The sequence below is a fragment of the Ichthyophthirius multifiliis genome (assembly GCF_000220395.1).
Source record: "Ichthyophthirius multifiliis unplaced genomic scaffold scaff_1120509251226, whole genome shotgun sequence".
NCBI classification, from domain to species: Eukaryota; Ciliophora; class Oligohymenophorea; order Hymenostomatida; genus Ichthyophthirius; species Ichthyophthirius multifiliis.
In genome coordinates, this window is record NW_004086081.1 from 19,797 (window position 1) to 38,655 (window position 18,859).

Sequence of the window (18,859 nt, forward strand, 5' to 3'; positions counted from 1 at the left end):
TTAAATACTTTAATGTTTGTGTGGTTTAAAGGATGCACACTAAATACAATAGTTTCTTCTATTAATTTAATAATTCTTTTTTTTCTTACTTGTATATAAATTACTGGAGTTAATTAATAAGCATCACTTATTAGTACTGGAGCAATGAGTCTTTTTACTACTTTTTTAACTTTTTCTGCTTAGTTTAGTTCACCAAATTCTGAATGTAATTCATTAATTGATGACAGTAAAAGTGGATTTTATTTTGATCTTTCAATTAGTGTTTTTTTGTTTATTATTGTTATGTTCTATATTACTTTTAATACTAAGCACGATGGAAATTAAGATGGAAAATTTAATTAGATTGTACTAGCAGGAAAATATGATGATGAGGAAGAAGAAAAAGGCTTATAAGCAAATTAATCATAATAAAACCAAGAAAAATAATTATAATAATTAAACAAAAATTAAAAAGTTTAAGAATACAACAAAGAAGATAAAAGCATTAGTGAATTCAGGATTTTTCATATTATTATGATTTTTTTTTCTGTATATCTTTCTATGCTTATTACTAATTGGGGAAGTCCATCTTTTGAAGAATAAAATTTTTTCTAATTATATTAAAACTCAGAAAGTAGTTTTTGGATTAAAATTATTGTTGCTTGGATTAGTTAAGCACTTTATTTATGGACTTTAATTGCTCCTAAAGTATTGTCGTGGCGTAAATTTTGAAAAAATATAATATTTCTAATCATTATAAAAATATATATAGAAATTTTCTCTTTTTAAATTTTTTAAAATTGAATTTAAATTTATTTTGCAAATATATATTTTTTTTTAATAAATATATAGTAAAATTATTTTAAAAAATAAAATATATATCATTTGTTTTTTTTCCTGTTACGACATTCATTCCTCTTTTAATTTATTACTCATTATTTAAAATTATATTTTAAAGATGATTTTTTTCTTTAATTTTGAGATTATTTTCTACTTCATTAGCTCTTTATAAATAAGAAGCACTTACACTATTATTAATTTTACTTTTATTATGTTTATTTCCAATTTAATATTTTGAATAATCTTCTCTAAAATGGGCGTGTTCTCTATGAATATTATTTTAGCTTCCCAAAATACCATCTTTTCCATAATTAGGATTAATACTTTACATATATCTTTATGAAGGACGAATCGTTTCTTTTATATTTCCATAATTTTCTTAATCTTTTTTAATTATTATAGATTTTTCAATTTTTTTTTATTAATCCTCTTACAAATTATATTCAGCTAAATAAATTTTATCTTCATCATCGTTTTTTAAATTAAAAAGATCAGTAGGTTTAAAATGCCCAGTGTTTATATTTTTCATATCTGAAAAGGAAAGTTTTTCAAGCTCTTGCCAACTAACTTTATCACCTTAATCAATGCTTCCTAAATGATTTTTTATTTTATTATTTGCGTAACTATTCGTTTAAGATGTTGATGGCATCAAAATATTTATATTTCCTTAATTTGATATCTTTTTGATTTCAAATTATTAACTTGGTTAAGAAATACTATTATTTTTTTGCATTAATTAATTTATTCTTTTTTATTCCTTATGTCCTTATATTTTATATTTAATTTTAGGATCAACTTTTTTTAATACTATTTCACGTCCTTAGTCAGAAGGAAGCTGTCTAAAACCAACTTTTTCCTTTATTAATAATTTATAATATAGATTAGATTTATATATATATATATAAATATATAAATATAAAGATATATGTATATATATATATATATATATATATATATTCATATATATAATTTTTTATATATATTTTATATTTTTGAACCTGTATTCCAAAAGGTTAATTTAATAATCTGAATTTAGATTTTAATTTATTTAAATTATCAATTTCTAATATTTAATAAATTTTTTCAACTTTTTCTATGCTTGATAATTCTTCCTCTTCTTTAAGATATGTTAATGCAACTTTTTCTATCAAAATCTTAAAGTGTTCTAAATCTAACTCTTTATAATTAAGAGCATACTTTTTGAATAAAACTGATATTTCTTTTTTCGTTACATATTTATTTTATCCTAATATTCCGAATTATTTCAAAAACAAGAAAAAACTTGCTAAATTAATTATATTTTATTCATGAACTATTCTGTCAAAAGTAAAAGCTGGTCCATTAACATTTTATTGTTTTGCATAAAAAGTGAAGATTTCTTTTAAATTTCTTTATCTCGTTTATTCTAGCGTTTTTGCAGTTTTATAAGTTTTAGAATTTGTATGTTTATTTCCTTCTATAAAAAAAAGAAAAAAAAAATTATTATTTATAAAAGATTTTAAATACTTGTTAAGGCTTCTAATTATTATTTCAAATTATTAATCATATTAACAGCTACTTGTTTTTCTTAAGGAGAAACAAATTAATTGTTAGACAAATACTTTTCATAATGATCAATATTTTCTTTAATTTATTTTTCTAATTGACTTTCCTTAACTTCAAAATCATCTTTAGAACTTTATTAGAGGTAAATATTTTAGTCATAATAAATTAAAAAATAACAGAAATCAACAAAATCATTATAGAAAATTCTCGTTGTATTTGGATCGAATTCTTTCATACTTTTATTTGAAATGCAGTATTTTTCAAGTGCATCAAGTATATATTTATAGCTATTAGGCTTACTAAAAATTTCATTTTCATCATTTTTTTAAGCATGAATTGTTATATTATCATAATACAAGGCTACACGTAAAACTAAAGGAATATCACTTGCTAATATTGAAGCTTATTATTATTCTTGTTATTATTAATCCGTATTAAATTGCTTTTGTTAAAATTCTGCAAAATAAGATTGTATTTCTTGTTGGAAGTTTCTGAAAAAAAAATTCAATAAGTCAGTATTTTGCTATAAATTTTATGATTATAACTCTTCTTCTTGTCTATTTTATTTTAAAATATTTAGTTCTTCTTGTTACTTTTACTATGAATCTAAAGAATCTTATTGTTAATCTTGCGCTTATTTATTTTGACTATTATTTTCTATTTATTCTTGTTCAATGCTTTGATCTTCTTCTTGTTCTTCTTGCTCTTCTTCATCATTATGATCTTATTATTCTTCTCTTTCTTAAAAGAATTAGTCTTATTCGTGTCCTTATTCTTCTTCTTTTTTATTATCTTATTCGGCTTCATAATTAATTTCTTGGTTACTTTATTAGATTAATTATTTTTCGCTCATTTATATTATATATTTTATTTTTTTTCCTTTTTATGAAACGATGTTAGAAAAAAAAGTGATTTAAATATAATTTTAAAAATAATTTATATATTTAATAAATATATATTTCTTTTTTAAATATTATGAAAAAGTTAATATTTAAAATATCAAATATGAATATTTATTTATATACATAATCTTTTTGTCATAATATCATAATAATTTAATAAAATAAAAACTTTTTGATAAATTATTCATAAATAATAAATTATTTAATTAAAAAATAATGTATATTAATTTTATAATAAAATAATATTATTTAGAATCTTTTCTAATATTTTTTTAATTAATAACAATTATAATATTATAAAATAAAATATTATTTTAATTATTAATATAAAAAATGATAATGATCAAATAACCAAATAAGGTTTTACATCAATCAAATGAAGAATTAGTTCTCCAAAAAACGAATTAGCCCATGCAAACCATGTTCTAGTATAATCAGTAGAATTATTAACATTAAATGATTCATGCATAAAAAGAGTGTCATCAGTTGTATTTTTTAGCATTTCTAAGCAATATAATATTTCCTAATCATTTTAACTTGTGATAGCTCTAGTGATAATAGATAAAGGCCATGCGTATTAAAATCCAATATGTGGTCCTCCAATTCCCTCACCTTATTTTCCTTTGAAGAAATAAGGATTTTATGAACTATCAAGTATCATTTTTCTTGTATTAATATATAAAGTATCATTTTAAGAAATAAAACCTAAATAAGTTAAACTTAATAAAGATGGTAAATTAGCATCATCCATTTTTAGAACATTTCCAAAGCCGTCTATTTCATAAGCGAAAATATCATTTCCTTAATTATCTTTAGTAATACCCCTTAAATAAATATCTGTTTTTATATCTTTACTTAATTATTCGTATTTTTAGGATAATGTTGCATTTTTTTCTTTTATTGAATCTGCTGTTTTTAGTAATTATACACTCAGCATTGCGTTTCCTGGTATATTAAATGCATAGATGCAAGCATCATCTGAAGGTCTAAATGCAGTTTTTACCATCCCACTTTTATCGCTAAAGCTAGGATTTCCTCTTCCATGTTAGGTACTATCAGTTGGGTTATTGGCAAATCTTTGAAATGTATAATGTACCTTTCCTTGTTAATCTTCTTAAAAAGTTCCTTTTTATTGATCTTTAAGTACATCATAAATTAGCTATAAAGCTCTAAAATAATCTTAAGTCATAAAAGAATCGTTTCCTTAAGTTTATTCAAAGAACTCATTTTGAAGTCTGAGGACTGATGCTAAAGAGTCGATTTCAAATTTCCTTTCCCATAACTCCGGGATCATAGCATTTATTTGTCTACCCTAAGAATCTAATTTTGTTGATTTATCTGAATCCCAAGGAGAACCTGTAGGCTTAAAATTAAAAGCATTCGCATATGGGTCGATTAGCACATTATTTATTTGCCTATTTATTAGCCCTAATATTAAATCTAAAAGCTTTTTATCTTCTTTTATGTATCTTATATATGGAATCACTTAGTTTGTGGAATCTCTTTACCACATTGCTTCGATATCTCCTGTTATTATAAACGTGTCAGGAATATTTGATATATTATTATATCCGAAGTAATATATTGTTGTATCTAAGGTGTTTGGATAGTTTTGATAAAACATTTAAGATAATAAAGGATCTTTTAGTTTATGGGTTATATTTTTTATTACTTCTTCAATTTTTGGAGATGTAAATGTACGATTTTATGGCCTTTATTTAAAATTATTTTTGATAAAAAATGCTTTGGATTATTTTAGTACAAATATAAATAGAAATATATGAAAAAGGAATTTTTTGAAATACATTTGTTTTTGTATTTTTTTTTGTAATTTTTTAATTATTTTATGAATAAAATAAAAAATATTTTTTATTTTATAATTTAATTATAATTAACATTGTTTTATATATATATTTAATAATTAATTTAAATAAATGGAAATAATTAAAGGAGATAATAAGATTCCAAAATTACTTAGAAAATAAACAATAAGTACAGTATTAAATTAAACATCTAATAGTCACATAAAAGGATAAATATATAAAGTGAAAAGTTAAGAGCATGAAATTAATTCAAATAGTATTTTTAAAGTAAATAAAAAATAAATTCACACAAAATAAAAAAATAGTTAAATATATACACAGACTCCGAAGAAAGCATAGATAAAGAGACAGAATAAATAAATAATTAAAAAGAATTAGAAATAAAATAAAAATAAAATAAGATAAAATATGTTGAAACTTAAATGACTTTAGGGGCTGAATAAACTAAGGCAAAATTAAATTCAGTATTTTTATTAAATCAAGAAGGAATTATTAAAAAAGAAAAGAACCATACTTAAAATGGAGAAAATATTTAGTCTGGGAATAATTATGAATAAAAAGTTTATTTAGGAAATATTTAAGATTTCGTTTATGTTAAAGAATTAACATAAAATAAAAATCTTTCAATAAATAATGAGTTATAGGAAACTATTAATAATGAAAAGGTAATTATTTAAGTTAAAACGAATGATTTTTTAACTTTTGTGAGAGTATATGATGAAATTGATGAGATTAAACGAAAGAATAACATTCTTTAATAATAAAAGCGTAGTATTTTTAAAAATTAGAATGATAATTCTAATGCAGAAAGAAAGAATTTTTTCAAATCAAATTCTATTGATCTTGATAATTCAAAAGAAATAAAACTTTCGGATTTATTATACTTCAATTATATGTAAAATTAATCTTTACCTCCTTAATAAAAAAATAACCTAAATGGTTTTGTTGCACTTTCAAATTTTAAAAAATACGCTGGAAAATTCAAAAAAGCTCTTAATTAAATCAGAAAAAAAAAATCCAATATTAATGAAGAATTAATTAATAATAAAAGTACATCGAAAAAGTCTTTATAATCAGTTTCTTCATTATAATCTTCTAATTAAAATTATTAATAATATGATATTCATAACAATAAAAGTAATAATCAAATTTAAACCATAAGTTAATTAAAAATATATAATACAGTTGAATATAAATGACCTTTTTGATGATAAATAAATATTAAATATTAATTTTATTTATTTATTTTTTGTAAAAAAAACACTAAATTTAGAATTATATAATGTGATTTGATTATACAATAAAATTAAAATATAAAATTAAAGTTAATAACATTTATTAAATTGAGAAAAAAAAAAAAAAAAATATGTGGACAAATTTAAAATAAAAGAATTTAGAAAATCAATTTCAAATTTATATTTATAAAATTAAACTTCTAAAATAAAATAATTTTTTCAAATAATGTTAAAAGTTAAGATTTTAAATAAAATTATTGAAACTGTTTTCCATTCTGTAATTTTAGTTAATAATTTTTAAAATATTAAATATAATTTTAATATAAATCTAGAGTTAAAATATTTTTAAGGTCATAAATTAATTTTTTATTTATATAATTTTATATTCATAAATATAATCAATTATTATAACAGTTTACATAATTGACAATCTATTTAATATATAATTGTATTTTAATAAAATATCAGTTTTGAAAATAATTATACATGGCATATATATATATGAATCATAATTATAATATAAATAAAACAAAAAAATCAGATTTATAATAAAATTATAAATAATATATTGTTTACAGATATATTAAAAATAATAATTTATATTATATATTTTAGTTTTTATCTGATATTTTTTATATTTAATTTTTTTACTTAAAACAAAGAAACGTTCTTTAAAAAACTAATACAAGGCACTAAATAATTTAAATATTTTTACATTAAATAATGCTTTAAATAAAATCAGGTTATATTGTAATAAAGAATATGAAAAAATATTATAATAATATATTATTAGTTTTGATGTTTTTTTATTATCTCTTGTCTTCAAATAAGAAAATTGTAAAGCTAATATTAATTTGTATTAATCTAATATTAAAATATATTACATTATTATAAAGTTATTTTTTAAATTTTAAAATAATTTTTTTTACACTTTTCGAATGATTAGATATTCTTATTAAGTATTAAAACAATTAATTATTATTAAAAATATAGTTATAAAGTCTATTGATCAATATTTTATTACTAAATATTGCCAATAGTTTAATTATTTTTTTTAAAGGATTTCTGTTTTGAAAGAAAAGTTATAGTTCTTAATTAAAGTCTTAATTTATATTAATACAATTAATTACAATTAATAGTTTTTATTATTATAAAGAATATAAGGTTTTTTAGAATCTGATATATTAAAGATTTAATATTTTTATATAATAATTTATTATTCTTATTGATAAAATAGACTTATTGTTAATTTATATATTTTATTTTAGTATATCAATAGAGTTTAAAAATTATTTATTCGAATTTTATCTAATAAAAAATAAAAATATTTAATTTTTTTTTAAAAAAAATATAATTTATTTTTTATTTAAATTTTTTATTAATATTTTATATTTTTAAAATAAATAAAAATATTTTATGTATATTATTATTTTTAATTTTAATTTTATTAATAATTATCTTAAAACTTTTATATTTTTTGCATTACTTTAAAAAATATATTTATAATTTTAAATTAATATGTTTTTGATTTGTTTATAATATTTATTGTCATATAATACTTTAAAAATAAACCCTTATATTGTTATGCAAATTTACTTGTTATTAGAATAAGATTCTGCTATAGTATCTAATTTTTAAATAAATTAATTTTTTTTATTTTTTCAAAACCAATAATTATAATTACTTGCTTTTTCATTTAATATCTTTATAATTATGAAATTTCATATTCTTAATTTAACTTTGTTTGAATTTTTCCAAATTCTAAGAAAATATTTTATTATATTTATTAAATATTATGTTTTAATTTTTTAATAATTTCACTAGCAATAATTATACAAAATAAATAAATTATTTTAAACATTTGTATTTATTAATTTATATTTTAATTATGTAAGTAACATTTTATATTAATAAATTCATAAGCTATTTATTTCTTTCTCCTTTTTAAATTCTTAATATTCAGACATATTTTTAAAAAACAGATTTATTAATAAATAAAATTAATAGTTACTTTATAATTTGTTTAATATTAAATAAAAATAGATTTATATAAATATCTTAAAACAAAACAAAAAATTATTGTATAAAATATATATATATATAATTTTATATGAATATATTTTTTTTTTGTGGTAATAAATGAATTTTTATTAAATAGTCTTCCTAAACATACATCTTTAAAATGAATAATAATTTTTTTATTATTAATTTTAATTATAAATTAGTATGTAAAATTTTAATTCATTATTATAATGAATTTTTATTTTTTTCTTGAATTTTAATTGTTTTCTTGAATTTTAATTATTTTCTTGAATTTTAATTATTTATTGAGATTAAGAAGTTCTGTTAAAAAGTTAATAAATCATACATAAAAATTTATTTAATAACTTTAATAATAATAATAATTAAAATAATTGATTTTTTATATATTTACTATTATTATAATATTTTTTTATCCAAAATACATTATTTCATTTATATTCTTTAAATTGTATATTTACATATTTTCTTTTAAATGTTCAAAACTTTAATATATAAAATAAAAAAATTATCTGTAAATTAATATAATTATTGCATTTTATTAATAATAAATTTTAAGTATATAATTTAATATTATGTTTTTATTTATAAATTAAAAATTTTGATATATATATTTTTGATTAAAAAGAAAAAATAAAAAAGCTAACTTTATACGCATAAAAATAAAAACAACTTAATACAAAAATATGCAATAAATTAATTCTTTAAGCAGCAGAAGTATGTAATTATAAAAAAATAGTTCTTAAGATAGGATTCAAACAGATTTTATATATAATTCAAACAAAGAATAACTCAAAACTCCGAACATAAAAAGCGCAAACATGTAACAATAATAACTGCAGTAAATTTTACAAAAGAATTAGCATTAATATAGTTAATAGCATTAAGCATATTTTAAACCAGCTCAACCATCATCATTTAAATATTCAATTAATGAGAGTAAAAGAAAATAAATGGTATTTAAAATTAGTCTACCTTAAAAAATTGATAAAAGCTAATAAGAATCAGATATTTAAAATTTACAAAAAAATGGAATTACAAGCCCTACAAAAATAACAAAAAACAATGAAATAATTTCATAAGAAATACAAAAGTACAAACAATATAATAAATAATTTAATATGATTTCGGATATTTTTTAGGAAAAACCTTAATTTTAATAAGAAAAGTAGTCTTTAATAGAATAAGATTCTATTCATAATTAATTGAAAATTAAATTAATGTAAAAAAACACATAAAAAAAGAATCTTACATAAGAAATATTTATAAATAATTCTCCAGAAACAAAGAAGTCATAGACATTTTAATAAAATCTAAAAAAAACCATTTAAAAAATACCTCAGTCAATAGTTTTAGCAGATAAAAAAATTGATGAGAATTTTTAAATAAAAGCAGAAAATGAAGAAGATTATAATTTAAGATAAAAAAATCTTTAAAAAATATAAAATGAAGGCATTTTATAATATATTAAAGGTATAAATATTGATTGTGAATATATTTTTAAAGAAGATATAGAAAAGTATATATTTTAATTTATGGATAATATTTATTTTGATAAGTTTGAAGATTTTTAAGGGAATTATTAAGAAATGAAAAAAGACTTAGAAAAAGAAATGTGTAAAATATTGATTAAAAAAAAGAAAAAAAGATAAAGAAACTATATTTATCCTTGAATAAATAAAATTATATGAAGAAGTTCTTCAAAAATATTTAAAAAGAAGTTTATTTTAATTAGAAGTCGAACATAGAAATATAATTTTTGAGATTTTTAGTAGTTTATTGTACTTGTAATAGAAAAAATATCTTGTTTAATAAAAAGAAAAAAGAGATAATATGAAGCAGTGCTTAGATGATACTAAAAAAAGTGAAGAATTATTTAAAGTTCAGATATTTGGAAAAGAAGAATATGTAGAAGCTTTTAGGCTAAAAATGTGTGAATTTTAAAATGAAAATTAAAGACTTATTTAAGAATTGGTAAAAATGAAAAAAATAAATGATGAATAAAAGACTTTAATTCAAAAATAAAATAAAATATTTGTTAAATTTAAAAATGAGTATTTAAAAATAAAATAAACTAATGAAAATTTGTAAGAACGTCTTTAGTAAAAAATGTAGTTTTAAGAAAAAAATTAACAATTGGAAACCAAAAATAATTAATTAAATAGAAAATAACCTTCGTTAATGAATATGTAATCACCTTAAAAGAAAAAATATATATGCAGTGTACTAAAATCACAAGGAAATCTAGATAAACCTTTTTATGAAAAATCGTAAACTTGTTTAGATAAATCATAGTTTTAAATTGAAGGTAATGAGAAAATTACAGATATATTTTCAGAAATTAAAGCAGAAGATAAAATTTCGAATATCTCGTCTTCTTCTTCTTTATTTTCTGGTAAAGAAAAAATGGATATTGAATAAATTTTATAGGAAACTCAAAAAATTACTAAAGTTGACATGTAAGGAATGCTAGTGAAAGAATAAAAAGAAGTACTTCCTTTAATTTATTATCATAAGGAAACATAAACGGATGCTAAAATATGCTAATAAGTTAAAAATTATTTTTAAACTTAAACGGAAGTTTCTGTTTTAGATTAAAAATATGATTTAATATTTTAAATGGAAAAAATAGATAGACTTTATGATTAGGAATATTTGAAAGATGAAATAATTAATATTTCAAACTTTTCAAATGAAAATTTAGAAATTAATACTTCATTATTATTAAATCCTTAAAAAAATAATGATCCAAACGATAGAATTAGTGTTGCTTAAATTGTAAAAGGATTTTCAGTCTTTAAAAAGAAAAAATTTGTCTAAAAAAATGATGTGGAAAGATTAGCTGAAAACTTAAATTATTTAAAAGAATTTTTAAATGAATCTGAAAACGAATAGATTTTTGAAGAAAATAAAGAAATTTAAGACTATAGTGAAGAAAATTTAACAAAAAATAGTAAATAGATTATTTCTTCAGAAATAAAATAATAAATTGTCTAAATAATATAACTATTTAATTTGGAAATTGAAAAAAGCTTTAATTATTAATAATCTATAAAAACAATCATTTAAATGCTCTAATAACTATTCACATTATCATATAAGATGTTCAATCATATCTAAAAAACTTAAAACGAAACTCATAAAAATATTGTGGAAAACTTCTTTACTTAATTCACATCCCTAAGATGGATTTTACCAAGAGAGATAGATTAAAAACTTGAAGAAGATCTGAATCCAGCTGAATATATGAAAAAGAAAATTGAAAAAAAATAAAAGTAAAAAATGGGAATTAATAAAAATAGTAAAACTCAATAGATTCAATAATAAAAAAAACTATCACTTTAAGATAAATAAATACACCCGGGGATTGTTTTGGCAAAAAAGGTAAGAGAAATAAGCATAAATAAAAAAAGTTTTACTGCCTTTTTACCTATAAAGTCTGTTTTGAAATAAATAACGCTCTTTTTTGAAGAAAGATATAGAAACTTATAGTAGAATTAGCATGATTTCGAATTACAAATTGTTGTTTTTAATAAATTCATGAATTAATATGGATTTAAAAATGTTGCTGAGTAAAAATTCCTTATTTTTTTGATGAATATTTTGAATTATTTATAAATATTTAGAGTCTTTACTTTCGCAAAATTAATTAATATCATGCAAATTGATTCGGAAAATTACACTGTTGATGAAATGGATAAATATATGTCTGGATGGTATTATATGGTTTATTAATCTTAATTAGGAGTTTCGATTTCTTTTAGTGATTCTGATACAAAAATTTATGTTCATTAATTAAGGGCTTTAGATTATTTAAAAGTTAAATTAGAAAAAGTAATGGAGTTATAAGAAATTACTGAATTAAGGTAATTTATAGGATAAAAAGTTGAAATTGACGCTAAAACAGGAAATAAAATTATTGATGTGGATATCTTTTTAACTAGTATTTTGTAAAAATATAGAGTCACAATGTAAAAAACAAAAGCGTTTGTAAAAAATGCATTTTTCGCATGTGATTTAGATGGTAATGGATCAATAAATTTGAATGAGTTTTTAACTTTATATCGACATATTGAAAAAGAGAAATTTGTATTAACTAAAGTACTTAAAATGTTCGAAAATTATGCTGATATAATTGGAGATGAAGAAAAATGTATTTCTTTTGAAAGATTTACAACTCTATGTGTTGAAAATTAGTTATTTTATGAAAACTCATAAAGGAAATTTATTGATATTTATGAACAATATGAAATTTAAAATAAATTTTAAGAACTTTAGGATAATTGGAAAGTTGAAAAAAACTAAATGAATTTAAAAATCGATAATCTCAAGCCTTATATTGAAGTCAAATAGTTTAAAATTTGGAAAGAAATAGTAGGTGTGCTTTAGGATAGAATTTTAAAAAAATATTAGATTAAAGACTTAGAAAATTAATAGGTTTAGGAAAAAAATTAGGATTAAAGCGAAGAATTAGATATTGTTGAAGAAAATGACTAAATAGAAGTGCTTTCTTCTAAAGATTATTTTAGTAAACTTATGTCTATACTTATTGCCCATAAGTTATTAATTTGTGAATTATAAAGGCTTATTGATGTAGGATAAAACGATAATCTCAATTCGGAATCTGAATATTAAGATTTTAGTGCTGATGATGAAAAAAATAATGAAGACAAAGTTTTAGATAACGGTAAGAAAAAATGATTTTATTTTTTTTAAAAAAAAAAAACAATTAATATAAATATAATAGTTTTTTATTTTTGTTAAGTATTTATTATTTTATTAACTCGATAAACAAGAAATAGAAATTTCTTTTTTTTTAATTTATATAGAAATTAATTTTTTTTTTATTTTCAAATATTTCTAAGAAATAAAAAAATAAGATTATTTTATACTCTATTAGATTTTCTTTCTAAAAAATAAATAAATAAATAATAATGTTGTTACATTCCCTATTTGCAAAGTCAATTACTAAATAAAGTATGTTTCCTTATAAATAAGCTTTAAGCATAAAATAAAGAAACTCTTTTATAAGCATTAAGCATTTTTAACTATAAGTAAAATATTAATTTTCTACTATCGAAAATGAAAAAAATTTTAAACCTTCTACTGAGACACCTAAATCATCAGATAGTTTCAAGCCCAATATAAAAGATGGAATACCTAATCCAGTACATGATTTAGTGAAACCAGGAAAGGAAAAAATAATAGGATCATGGCTATTATTTACAGCGTTTGCAGTATTTGGAATGATAGTTTTAGGGGGTTATACACGACTATCAAAATCAGGTAAAAAATAATAAAATAAAAATAAATGAAAAAATTAAAAAAAATAAGGTCTATCTATGACAAAATGGAAACCCATAGACTATAAACTTCCATAAAATGATGAAGAATGGTAGAAAGAATTTGAAAATTATAAGAAATATCCTGAATTCTTACTTGCAAATAGAAACATGGCATTAAATGAATTCAAGAAAATATTTTTTGTAGAATGGATACATAGATTTTATGGGTCTTCTTTAGGATTTATATTTGGTATACCATTATTAACATTTACGGTATTAGGTATAAAAAAAAATTAAATATAAATTAATAAAAATAATAAAAAAAAGGATGGTTAAAACCTAAATAATTAATTAGATTATCTGGATTATTATGTCTTGGAGGTCTTCAAGGGTTAATAGGTTGGTGGATGGTAAAAAGTGGTTTAGATAAAAAGCCTGAATATTAAAATCGTCCAAGAGTATCAGTTTATAGATTACAGGTTCATCTAGGGATGGGTACTCTTCTTTACAGCGGTTTACTTTGGAATGCTTTAAATTTATTAAGGAAACCTTAAGAGCATATTTTAAATGCATAAAGTATTCATTCAACTTTAAAATTGAGATCTCTTCTAATTGGTTTAATTCACGTTATTGCTCTAAATATTATATCAGGTGCTACTGTTGCAGGATTAGATGCAGGAAAAGTAAAATAAATTAATTTTTTATTTTATTTTTTATGTTAGGGATATAATACTTGGCCTGATATGGATGGTTAATTTATACCAAAGGAGGCTTTTAATAAAAATTCTTTGATTTAAAATATTTTTGAAAATAAAGCACTTGTTTAGTTTAATCATAGAATGTTAGCATATTTAACTACAAGTTGGACAATTTATACTCTTTATCAAAGCACTAATATGATTTTACTAAAACACCAAAACTTAGGTTTATATTTGGTGGGATTTTTAGTGTTTTATTAGGTTTATTTAGGAATTAATACTTTATTAAAAGGTGCTCCTCTTAAAGAGTCATCATAGCATTAAGCAAATGCTTTATTAACTCTTTCAGCTGCTTTGTATACTTTACATTGTTGCAGAAAGCCTAATGCTTTGTTTTTAAGGAATTTTAAATGAAAAAATAACAATAGCAATAAATACTTTTATTTTTATTTTTTTATAATATATTTTATATATATAATTAAAAAAATAAAATCGACTTTTAATCGAATTATATATAATCTTTTCTTAAAATTAAATTAAACTTTGTTCATTTTCTTTTAAATAATTAAAATAAATAAAAATTTATTTAATTAATAATAAATATCTAATATAAAATGATTAAAGATATTTTATTTAATACAATAATAACATTTAATTATAGTCAATTAAAAAAAAGAAAATAATATATTAATAATAAATAGAAAATTAGTGAAATCTTATAAAAAATCAATGCTTCAGCGCTTAAATTAATGAATATTAACTACAAGATATAATTAAGGAAGTGATTAAATAAAGAAATTATCAGAAAATCATCTATAAACTTAAAAAATGCATATAAAATAAAAAATACTTTTATTATAATATTATTAGTTATTATAATTTTAAGTATAGCTTTGTGTATGGGAAATTTGAATTGGTTGATAATGAAGAAAATAAATATTGTAAATTAAAATAATATTTTCTTTATTTTAAAAGATATTTAAAATTACGTTTCACGTTTCATAAATTATTAATTTTATTTACGTATGTATATTGATTCAAATTTTATATTTATAATAAATATATAAATAAATATATATTAAAAAATAATTTTATCTAAAAATTATAATATAGTGTATAGAATAAAAAAAAATTATTAAATAACATTGATTTATTAAAACACGATTATTAAAATAATTTTTAATTTGAAGTATAATTTTTTATTTACTAAACAATTTCATTTTGTTATTAAAAATTTAAGAAATTATTGTCTTTTGTTATAAATATTTAAATAAATAAATGAATTATGATTAAAAAAATATAATCTAATATTAATATAAATAATAAAAAAAAATTGTATATTTTTTTTAATATAATTTAATAAACATAAAATATTAAAAAGAAATGAATACTGAAACAGAAAAAAGCAAAAATATTTTAAATTTAATTCAATTATCATATATAATTTTATCAAGTGCATTTTTAACTTACAAATTATATTAATACACAAAAACACAAATTAAAAATCCATCTATAATAAATATACAAAAATAAATAAAAGATTAAAAAAATGATGAGAAAAATATCAAAGCTAAAAATAATAATAATATTGAAAAATCTGAAAAAGAAATGAGTTCTAGTAGTGTAGCGATTACTACTCAAAGCAATCAATAACAAGATTAATGGAAACAAATAAATATATAATGTGAAATCGAGAAAGCAAACAAAAAAATGCCATCTAAAAACAAAACGCATTCTCTTTATAATATAGAAAACATTACTACAATTTTACCTGAAGAAATAGTTGAATAATCAAAACATTAAATTATTAAGATATGTTTAACAGGAGGCCCTTGTGCAGGTAAAACTTCTGGTCTAGCATTTTTGAGTGAAAAACTAAAAGATGATGACTTTAAAGTTTATTTGATTCCAGAAGCAGCGACCTTAATTTCCACAGGAGGGGGAATGCTAGAATAATCAAATTATACAGATGAATAAATAATTAATTTTTAAAAAATTCTAATGAGAATTTAAATGTCTTTAGAAGATTAATTTTATTAGTTAGCAGAAATGTCAGGAAAATAATCAATTTTGATTTGTGATAGAGGTTTATTAGATGGAAAAGCATTTCTTTAATAAAAATAATGGTATAAAATATTAAAAGAAATGAATGTTTCTGAATAAGAAATTCGAGATAAACGATACGATTCTGTTTTTCATTTAGTTACAGCTGCAAATGGGGTATATTTTTTATTTTTATTTTTTGTAAAGAAATAAAATAAATAAGGCATCTGATTATTATATTATGGATGGTGCACGTTTTTAAAATAAAGATTAAGCAATTGAAATTGATAAAAAATTTTAAAAGGCATGGATGGGACATTAAAAATTGGAAATTATTGATAATATAACTGTAAATAGCTTTTAAGAAAAACTGTAAAAACTTCTATATTTAATAAGAAAAAGTAGCGGTATTCCTGTCAAAGGACCAAAATTATACAAAAGACTTGTTATTGTTAATCCAGAAAATCACCCTAATTTACCGTCTTATTTATAAGTAATTTATATTTTATTTATTTTGGTGTTTTTTGATATTTTTTTCTGTATTTTTTTTTTTTCAAAGTAGTCAAAAAAAAGGTAGGATAATCCTATCCTTTATTTTTTTGATTTAATCTTTTTTTTAAAAAAAGAGAAATAAATCAAATTCAATATGAATAATATATACATATATATATATATATATATATATTTATATAATTTTTTTATTTATTTATAAAGTATGAAAGTTTTGAAATTGAAGATATATTTTTGTATAACTAAGAATATAATGAAAATAAAGGTAAATTAACAAAGATTAGAAAAAGAATTTAAAATAATGAATACATTTATATTTGCTCAGAAAATCATATTATTAATGGTAAATAAACTATGTATTATAAAAAAAGATTGAACTTTAGAGAATATGAACTTATTAAGGATCGTCAAGATACTAAAAGAAGTACCATTAGAAAAAATAGAAGATAATTTGTGCATAATGGATGTTTTTATGCTCTTGATAAATTTAAAGAATTTGACATGTGTATTTTGAGAATCAAAAATATATCTGATAATAATATTGCTAATATAATTCCCGAATTCCTTACTATTGATGCAGATGTAACTGATAATAAAGAGTTTAGATCAATTAATCTTTCTTTAAAATCTTCACCTTTGAGAAACGCAGATTTTTTAAAATAAGTTGTTTATTAAATTAAAGAATAATAAAAATGATATATTTATTATAAAAAAAAAGCAATTAAATTAATTTTTTTTTTAATTTAAATATAAATAAATAAATAAATATTTAGTATAAAAGATATATATATATAATGTTTTAAATAATTCGAATTGTATTTATTTTGATATTTAAATGAAAAATAAATATTTTTTAAATATTTAATTTAAATAGGCTATAATAAATATATATTAGTATATAAAAATTAGAAAATATTCTATTTTTTTAAAAATAAAATAAAAAATTAGAATAAATTTAATATTTTAATAATAAATATATATTTTTTATTATAAAAAATATATGATTTTTAACATAAGAAATATATAAATTTAAAATTTTTCAATAATTAAATGTTTCTTTAAAAATTTAAGCTAATTATTTTTCTTTTGGAGTATTTTCTTAAAAATATTAAATAATTTATTAAAACAATTAATTTCTTTGATTTTCATTACAAATTTGTTTAAAGAAAATATTTAAAGCATGTTTAAAAGTACTGTCATACATCCAAATCCTTCCTATTGAAATTTAAAAAATTGTTTTATGAATAATATCTTCATTTTATTTATCTAAATTTGCCAATTTTAATAAAAGAGCTACCAAAATTACATTTATATTTTATTTTTAGCTCAAAGCAATTTTATAAAGAAGTTCAAGTAAATATTTTCTATTTATATTTTCAATAAATAAATTAATAAATTACAATAAATTATTCTTATTTATAAACCAGCTATCTTCTAATAAAAATCTTTCTAATAAAATTAAATAAATAGATTGTTTTTTTTCATGTAAAAATTAATATTTTAAATTAAAATCTTATGCATTTTCTGCTTATAATTCTTTCAAATTAGCATATTATTATATTATTTTTTCCTAAAATAATTCAGGATAATCTCTATAAAATGAAAATATTTCTTTACTTTAATTTATTTGTTATTGTATTTTATCATAGATTTAACTAAATTATGGTGTATAAACAAAATTTTAATCGTGTTTTATTAATAGATCAAACGCATACTTTTACAATATATAGCAATTATCTATTTAAATATTATTTATAAAAAAATAAAAAAATATTACTGTAATTAAAAACTCCTATCAAAGATTAAAAGAAGTCATTTTTTTCACCATTTTATTAATTAATATGTTCATTTTCTGTTACTTATTCATTTAATAAATTTATTAATTTTTTTTCATTATTTCCTCTTCTTAATATTTCGATTATTTATTTTTAAACAGTTTCATTAAAATGTTAAAAATAT

The 18,859-nt window shown here is 18.6% G+C and overlaps 5 protein-coding genes across 5 annotated transcripts, besides 10 other annotated features; 3 read left to right on the forward strand and 2 right to left on the reverse strand. All coding sequences in view use genetic code 6, as the record gives it.

Annotated features, from left to right (window-relative positions):
- Positions 1-1,643: 1,643 nt before the first annotated feature.
- Positions 1,644-3,217, reverse strand: IMG5_163570 (hypothetical protein; the record flags this gene model as incomplete). The annotated part of the gene is made up of 3 exons (XM_004030255.1): positions 1,644-1,675; positions 1,818-2,275; positions 2,326-3,217. Coding segments are annotated over 3 exons (1,382 nt in total), but the record flags the coding sequence as incomplete, so codon positions are not given.
- Positions 1,708-1,787: a microsatellite.
- Positions 1,709-1,802: a microsatellite.
- Positions 3,218-3,609: 392 nt separating the features above from the next.
- Positions 3,610-4,890, reverse strand: IMG5_163580 (meiotically up-regulated protein, putative; the record flags this gene model as incomplete). Its single annotated transcript, XM_004030256.1, has 1 exon — positions 3,610-4,890. One exon carries the CDS (start codon positions 4,888-4,890, stop codon positions 3,610-3,612), a length of 1,281 nt encoding a protein of 426 aa, XP_004030304.1.
- A 2,277-nt stretch (positions 4,891-7,167) lies between these two features.
- Positions 7,168-7,207: a microsatellite.
- A 473-nt stretch (positions 7,208-7,680) lies between these two features.
- Positions 7,681-7,718: a microsatellite.
- Positions 7,719-8,577: 859 nt separating this feature from the next.
- Positions 8,578-8,650: a microsatellite.
- Positions 8,651-9,010: 360 nt separating this feature from the next.
- On the forward strand, positions 9,011-10,339 carry IMG5_163590 (hypothetical protein; the record flags this gene model as incomplete). Its single annotated transcript, XM_004030257.1, has 1 exon — positions 9,011-10,339. A coding segment is annotated over one exon (1,026 nt), but the record flags the coding sequence as incomplete, so codon positions are not given.
- A 2,823-nt stretch (positions 10,340-13,162) lies between these two features.
- Positions 13,163-13,214: a microsatellite.
- Positions 13,215-13,256: 42 nt separating this feature from the next.
- IMG5_163600 (hypothetical protein) lies at positions 13,257-14,861 on the forward strand. Its single transcript, XM_004030258.1, has 4 exons — positions 13,257-13,650; positions 13,699-13,929; positions 13,977-14,332; positions 14,372-14,861. Exons 1-4 carry the CDS (start codon positions 13,299-13,301, stop codon positions 14,759-14,761), a joined length of 1,329 nt encoding a protein of 442 aa, XP_004030306.1. The 5' UTR covers positions 13,257-13,298; the 3' UTR covers positions 14,762-14,861.
- Positions 14,862-15,897: 1,036 nt separating this feature from the next.
- Positions 15,898-17,596, forward strand: IMG5_163610 (hypothetical protein; the record flags this gene model as incomplete). The annotated part of the gene is made up of 3 exons (XM_004030259.1): positions 15,898-16,567; positions 16,614-16,883; positions 17,105-17,596. Exons 1-3 carry the CDS (start codon positions 15,956-15,958, stop codon positions 17,594-17,596), a joined length of 1,374 nt encoding a protein of 457 aa, XP_004030307.1. The 5' UTR covers positions 15,898-15,955.
- Positions 17,044-17,082: a microsatellite.
- A 204-nt stretch (positions 17,597-17,800) lies between the features above and the next one.
- Positions 17,801-17,874: a microsatellite.
- Positions 17,849-17,926: a microsatellite.
- Positions 17,867-17,926: a microsatellite.
- Positions 17,927-18,859: the final 933 nt, after the last annotated feature.